The sequence below is a fragment of the Gymnodraco acuticeps genome, unplaced genomic scaffold, assembly GCF_902827175.1.
Source record: "Gymnodraco acuticeps unplaced genomic scaffold, fGymAcu1.1, whole genome shotgun sequence".
In the NCBI taxonomy this organism is placed as follows: Eukaryota; Metazoa; Chordata; class Actinopteri; order Perciformes; family Bathydraconidae; genus Gymnodraco; species Gymnodraco acuticeps.
In genome coordinates this window covers 1,938,728-1,946,404 of record NW_022989755.1, presented here as the reverse complement: position 1 = coordinate 1,946,404, position 7,677 = coordinate 1,938,728, and the positions used below count along the sequence as shown (strand labels likewise).

Genomic DNA, 7,677 nt, shown 5'->3' with positions numbered 1-7,677 from the left:
CTGTTAAATAAGTGAAACCATTTTATATTTCCAATGCTTTTAAGCCAATGGCACATTTAGAGGCTCATCAGGCTTGGTTATAAGTCTATATTATGTCATCTAAATCTTAAAATTGTGCATCCAGAAAACAGAAAAACAAGTTTTTTTTGTCAAGGTTTTGTTTAAATATGTCGGTGAAGAAAAAGGATAATGAAAGGTTGGAGCGGTGTTTCTGTGAGTTTCTGTGTGTCCTATTTGTATACAAAAAAAACAGCTTTCAATAGAATAGAGTATATAGAGAAATAGAGAAGTTGCACAACAGCACAAAACCACTTTGGTAGAGTTCACTTTAATAATCATGGTCAACATCTGAAACAGTCATCCTCTTGATTTTATCCAAAATTACAATTACAATCTCCATCAAAACCAAATATCTTCATCCTATCAGTAAAACATCATCATCAACAATTGTTCTAGCCATCTGCAGCAGCATCGTGCCAGTGGTTGAATAAATGAGTAAGTAAATAACAAAACACTTGAGGCCACCCTAACAAAATGAGGTATACAGTCAATGCATTGTCACCTATCAATAACGGTTTTAACTTAATTTGCAGGTGAAGCAGCACATTCTTAAACACTCAACAAATAAAGTGTCGTCATAAATTACATGTACGTATATCAAAAAGACACAAAAATACTCTTCAAGTTGTCATTTATCTAAATCTATCAACATATATAATACCTTGATTTTTCACCAATAACCATCATGTATGAGGAAAATAACTACTCTACATCAGTGCAAAACATGATCAGAAACCATGGAAAGCAGAAGGTAAAGAAATACAGATTTTTCATGAGCTGAAGTGAATAAGGCAATGATTTACTCTATCTATATTGTTCAAAATACCCATATGCCGTTGTGAATGGAAAGAACATATCATATATAACAGAGATTAAGGCATTGATTGTCTTGGAGTGTCAAACATAACTTTGCAATGCATCATATATCCAAGACAACTATTTCTCCTCTGTATTATCAAAAGTTTACGGAAGCCCTGAGAACCATGTCCAAAAATAACTTTTAATGCGTTTCAGTCCGATCCTAATAGTTTTCTCTCCATATATATATCTACAGTATATTAGTTCCTTCATTTTTCTACTCTTGTGCTGAAGTCATAAACACAGGAGGATATTTAGATCTGCCTTATTTTTCCTCACTTAACTTTTAGAGCTTCCGTAACAACCATGAACACAAAATAAAAGCAAACATGTATCAATAAGTAATTTCATAAATATATTTTTTTAATCTATCTTCTTTTATGTTTTCATAAAAATGAACTGCAGCTACTTATATTTGGCTCACTGGGTGTCATTGATCGTTTTGGCACTGTGTGTGATACATACAGACAGTAACTTACTGTTGTACCGACTGAACACCAAATCCATCAAAAACGTCTTCTTTATCCCTTTTTTTTATTAAACTAAGGCGTCGAGGACTTCCATCTACATATGTCTACTCTACAAAAAGTTAAGCCCAGGGAAAAGACCTCTGATACAGAGCTGCCTTTCTTCTGTTACAGAACAAAAATATAATAGGTACAACATTTATTGAGTCAGATAACACTTTGTCAGTCAAGAAGGCTCTTGGACTTAGGTCTTCAACAAAGACCTGAAACTACAATACTTCACAAGCAATGGGCCTAAATAAATAAACATCATGTGCGCCCAATTCATGTGAGAGTAAAAAGAGGGACACTGCAATCCTTAAAGTTGTTCCATCTCAATAAATAACATACATGTTGACTGCCAAGCAGAAAACAGATACTATTTTTTGCTTTTCATGAAAGACCGTCATTAAACATCACAAGTTGTCATTAGTTATAGTCACTCTCCCAAGTGATGAAAATAAGGACATCAGATGCATTTTTCCTTCCTTTCCATCCAGCCCAAATGTGTGAGAAATCAAAAAGCATGTCACTCCCTGTCACTCTTTTCTGTGAGTACAAATCCGCCCGACTGTCAATCACGCTTGGCTAAGTTAATCAACCTGAGGGGCACATGTCAGTCATGACAGCAAAGGCAGTCGGTTTGAAGGCTTATTTTTACCTTTAAAACTCTGCTTGGCTGGGTCAATAAGTCTTGCTAAATGGTGCGCAAATACCACACATGAAACACAGACAAACACAAAGTCTCACATAGTCACATAGCTTTATCTTTCATTGGCCATTATGCTTCAAGGCAATGTAAACCTGAGCCGAGCTGTGCAGTCTGCTGTACGTTTTCATCTGTAATACAATTTGGTTAGTTTTGGTTAGGCTAGTTTATAGTGCTACATACAGTGTGAACGCATCAACCTGTCACTAAATCGGCAAACAGCCATTTTCTATTCTTTCCTTTCTTTCATTTAAAAAATATAATGTAAACATTACAGAAGCCCTGACTGGCAAGTTAGAAAAAAAAGATTCTGCTCCAGGGTGTTCTTTTCATCCGTGAAACAGGTGGGAAAAGGTGTAATTTTTTACATATGATGAAAAATTATCTAGGTGAAACAAACATCACCTCTTCTTAAGACATAAACACAGGAGAGAAAACCCTTTAGATATAGACATTAGAAAATGGATCATTGTATTTTTTCTCACTTGCCTCTCAGGGCTTCCGTAGAATGTATGTTAGACGTAATGTAAAACTAAATCCTTATGTCTTATATCAGACTTAAAGCTACCATGTCAGAATAATGAGGCTATGAACTGGCCGTTCATCTTGGGTGAGCACATCTGTCTCTTCCGGTGGATGTGAAATCTCCCTTTTCTCATTGTCCTCACAAGTTCACTGCACTGATCTGCTGTTCTGGAGTTTCAGTATGCAAGCACTGTGGTATTCCAGGGTGCTGGGGATTTGCCCTCTGTCTGTAGTCGCTTTCTTTTGGCTTGTCAGACCAAATTCAAGCAGACATGGACAGGGACAAGCACTATTTCTTCTGTTCTTAATCGGCGATAAATCAGCCTCATATTTCCCTGACAGTTGCCGGGTCACTCTGCAGTTGCTATGCTGTTGACTTGGTTCTCGTGTCCGCGCCCCGATGCGTTCAAAGAGCTCCGCTTCAGCAGCCTGTTGATGATGTCAGTGCACGTCTTCCTGTATTGGTGTCGGAGCAGTGAGTACACAAAGGGGTCGCAGGCTGCCTTGCTGTAAGCTAAGCACTTGGAAACAATTCCCCAGTGAGGGTTGATAGGCACCGTTGGAAATAACTCCACGATCCTGCAGGCAAGCATAAAGAGAGGGTGGTGAGAGAAGGGGAGCAAAGGTTGAAAATGCATGCATGCCCTGAGCTCATCATGAAGACATAAAAATATATTTGCAAGCCATTGTTGCACATAAGCAGGGTGTTTCTACTTGTCTCATGCGTTTGGATTTACAGCGTGAAGCTTCTTATCATCTCACCACTCACATGCAGCCAGCAGCATATCTGTCAGGGCCACCGGAAGAATAAAACAGACCTGTCTAAGCAGTAATGAGTGTCTGGAAACAAGCCAATTAACTCTGATTGTTATTTTATACACTTTCAGACTGAGGGCTAAGCAGAAAACCATAAAGGACAGAGGACAGTGAGTTCTTTCAGCAGGGGTAAAAAAATACTCTTCAGTAATTAAAATACCGTATATTAGATTTAAAGTGGCACATAATGACGTTTTCTGAAGTCTGCATCCTAACGTGATCTCAGTCATACCCATAAAGACAGAAAATTGGTGCTTTCACACTCATTGTTGTCAAATATGAATACACCTTCCTGTACATGTTGTCATAAAAGGTGGTTAAGATATTGCTGATCCTTTTCCGCTTGCAATCTGTATGATTACTGTGTCTACAATCAAGCTCTGTCAGCAGTGTAACACTGGCCTAGCATGGGCCAGTAGCCATCACTGGCATTTGCCCACACACTCCGCAGCAGCAGAGCAAACAGCAGGTTAAGTCAGCTGTGAGGCGCACAGCGGTGATTTTACTATACACATAATGACCCAGACAACAAATGAGTATGCAGTGGAGGGGCTTTTAGCATAATATGTTCAGATAGTAATTAGTAAACAGTTATACACAGAATGAAAGTAGCACAGTGCTGCTATGGTCGTTCATTACTGACAGCCTACTGATACCAAAACCATTAGAGTAGAAGAACAACTTGCAAACACTTGCAACGGACCAATTTAAAAATGTGTTTAAGGCTTATAGAGAGGATAGAGAGAGTAATATCTTCTGTATCATTTCATATCCAAACATACAGACATCCTCTCTAGCTCCGTCACCCCAACGCCCTATGAGTGAATGGTTTTAAATAACATACAGTAGTACTAACTAATGGAATATTTTCTCTTTTGGTTGAGTAAGCCCATCTACATGACAAAACAAATGATCCATATGACATACTCTACTCTTCTCTACACTAAGTAATGTTTTAGTATGGAAAAGTGAGTAGATGCTCATACTAAAACCAGACAGTATGAGGATGAAATACAGTCTATTTTTGAGTGATGTACTCCCAGAAATGCATTGCCCAACAATTCGTCTGCATGTTGGATCTTAGACTTGCAGTTTTCTTCAGAAGTTGTAGTTTTTTGGATGTATAAAGCTTCACGTATTGGTTACCTGTTAGTACAAAGTTGCGTTTTCTGCTAAAATGATATGCTATAATGATGAGTATTAGGTACAAGCTGTTTATAATTAGTTTGCACACATCTCCTGTTTCTGCAAAATATCAACTTATTGGCATTATAGTTACAGGAAATGAAACAATGCTTGTGACATTAGCTGTTAATCAATGTGTGAGTTCAGAAGGCCACTGCCAATTAAATACAAAAAGTAGCCAGGACTTCAAAATAGTTAACTTTACCATGATATTCTAAAGAAAGTAGTTTGTGTGTTTGTTGTAACTCAGGAGAATTGACACTTGAGAGTTACCAGAACATGTAAACTCCGGAATTTGTATAAATCCATATTATATTATACATATATTTTACTGTGATCCATGTGTCTTGGATATTTTGCCATTCTAAGGTTTATATCACCCCCCTTTACTCTATGTGTTGTTTTTATATTTTATGGCACTTTGTATGATTTAATTTACAAAGTATAAATAGTTATATGTTGGTATTTCTTCTCACACGTCCACTAGCGCATCACTTATGTGCTTTACACTGAAGCTTCATGTGACAGCCTCTCTTTGTCGAGTGATTGATGGAAGTGGATTCCTCCTAACTAAGTGATGCACCCGAGCAATTTGAGGAGAAAAGTGCTAATGCAGCAACAACAGCAGAGCAGAGGCATATTACTTATCACAAGGTCAGCCAATCTCATCTTCCAACTCTGGCCGTTGTGGAGAGTAAGCAGAGAGGAGGCAGTGAGGAGGAGGAGGAGGAGGGGAGGGGAGAGGGTTTGACAGCAGAGGAGGGAGCTTTGGGGGATATACCAGCAGAACAAAAGAGGCTGCGTACGCCGCAGTGTGCCGGCATGGTTTCCCTCTCCCGCCTACACAGTTTATTTCTCACCTTGTGATCACATAGGGAGCGAAGCAGATCATGAAGGTGCCGATGAAGGTGCTGATCTTCTTCGTCGCTCTCTGTCGTCTTCTCTTCTGCTCCTCCAGGCAACGCTGGCGAACACTTTAAACACACAGAGAGTTCAGTGGATTAATATCAGGGAGACACACTGAGGGAAGACCACATACTGTCTCCAGAGATGTCATAAAAGACAGCAAGGAGTTGGTGCGCTTGTGTTTTATTTCTGTTGGACAGGGGTTAAATATATAGGAAGCTGAGCTGAGGGACAATAACATATTTATCCCAAACAACACTGATGTCAATCAATGTAAAACAAGAATGACAATTTATAAAAGTGGGAATTTCACCAGAGAACACCAGCTAGCTTATAGACAGTATATAACCAAACACACACACGCACACACACACACACACACACACACACACACACACACACACACACACACACACACACACACACACACACACACACACACACACACACACACACACACACACACACACACACACACACACACACACACACACACACACACACATGCTCACACTATATGTACACATTATGTTATAGAGGCAGAGTAACGCAATCACCCTGGATTAAGTGGATACAGATGTTGTATTGCCTCTGAATACTGAGGACACACTTCAGTGCAAGGATGGTATATTACCTATACATTTAGGCTTTTAAATTAATTAAATAAATAATCATGTATCTTAATACACTCATTAATCCCAGGGACATCAGCCCCCCTCCCCCTTTCGATAAAATGGTGGATATGCTTCTTTTTTTCTTAACTATAAGCTCTCTTCTAACTGAATCAAGAAAATAAAGCCGCATGTACAGGAAGAACACAAACAGGAATAATAAGTTAAAGGAGCTCACCTGGGGTGTATATCCACCAGCAGCACTAACGTTTGCATTGTAATAACGTCGATCCTCTTACAGTGAAACCTTGCCACTTTGAGCACTTTGAGGTAAGTGACACACAGCACTATAAAAGACAGGAGGAAGGAAAAGGAGTGGAAAAAGACGGTGAAGATAACAAACGGTGTCCGGCTGCTCGCCCTCGGGTTGGACAACGTGCAGGACGCGTAAAGCCGGTGGTATCCCACCCAGGAGAGGCAGGTGGCCACCGTGGAGAAGGACACGGAGTGCACCCACGTGTACCCGAGGACCAAAGCTGCGTCTTTGTGGCGCATTTTGGAGTGGTACCTCAGGGGGAACACCACCGCAATCCACCTGTCGATGCTCAGAGCTGCCATGCTCAGCATCGAGTTGGTGGACAGGAATGTCTCCAGGAAGCCCACGATCTGGCAGAAGCCGTCCCCTCCCGGCTGAGTCTTACTGACGAGTCCCACCAAAGTGAGAGGCATGTTGGACACGGTCAGCAACAAGTTGCAGAAGGTGAGATTGAGGTTGAACAGACCGGGGACCTGCTTACGGATCTCCGGGTTGTACAGAAAGCAGATCAGCACCAGGACGTTGGACAGCAACGACACTATGATAATCACAACCACCAACACAGACAGAATCACCTCCGCAGTGTCCATCCTGTGGGCCCCGAAACTCACTTATCCTCACTTTTTCTGAGCATATCCAGTGTTGTTCTCCAGCTGAAAATGCAATTAATCACCCATAACCATGTCCATTCATCCCCAGATCTCTCCACCGGTGCAGTTCCCCTTTCTCTCTCAACTACATTGTCTCTGTATACTGGCCAGCAAAGACGACCAGGAGGATTCCGGCATCATGAGAAGTATGTTAGGGGAAACGAAGACGATTTCTACTCTTTTTGTTCCCCTCTACAACCTATAGGAAAATAGCTCTCGTGCCAAAGCTGCTCTATTCTGGCTCTGCGTCTTGCAGTGGGGTTTTGTCGTCCTGTGATGCGCTCTCGAAGCATCACCCCTCCGCACACACTGCACAGTGTGTGGGCTCCTTGATCTCCCCCCGTCTCCTGTGAGGAACAGTAACATTAACAAGAGTGAAGTGGGGATCTTTTCTGGAAAAATGGAAATTGCAGCCAGAGAGTTTACCTTATTCAAACTGAAATGAGTGATTAGTAAAACACAGACCTGATGTGTGTTAATTTTTTTTTTTTCATGACATTTACATTAAATTATGCATCCATTGTCCGTGTCACTT

The 7,677-nt window shown here is 40.7% G+C and overlaps 1 protein-coding gene across 1 annotated transcript; it reads right to left on the bottom strand.

The window, feature by feature from the left end:
* Positions 1-312: 312 nt before the first annotated feature.
* On the bottom strand, positions 313-7,412 carry LOC117544882 (G-protein coupled receptor 26-like). The gene is made up of 3 exons (XM_034214387.1): positions 6,415-7,412; positions 5,520-5,633; positions 313-3,237 (listed from the first exon to the last, which is right to left on the bottom strand). The coding sequence occupies exons 1-3, from the start codon at positions 7,080-7,082 to the stop codon at positions 3,009-3,011; spliced, it is 1,011 nt and encodes a 336-aa protein (XP_034070278.1). The 5' UTR covers positions 7,083-7,412; the 3' UTR covers positions 313-3,008.
* Between the last annotated feature and the right edge of the window lie 265 nt (positions 7,413-7,677).

Bases quoted from the DNA above. Each gene is read 5' to 3' on its own strand.
- LOC117544882 (XM_034214387.1), bottom strand. From the start codon at position 7,082: ATGGACACTGCGGAGGTGATTCTGTCTGTGTTGGTGGTTGTGATTATC. The intron at 5,634-6,414 runs GTGAGCTCCTTT...GTGTGTTTAAAG, and splicing joins CTGGTGGATATACACCCCAG to TGTTCGCCAGCGTTGCCTGG. The intron at 3,238-5,519 runs GTGAGAAATAAA...GCTTGCCTGCAG, and splicing joins GCTCCCTATGTGATCACAAG to GATCGTGGAGTTATTTCCAA.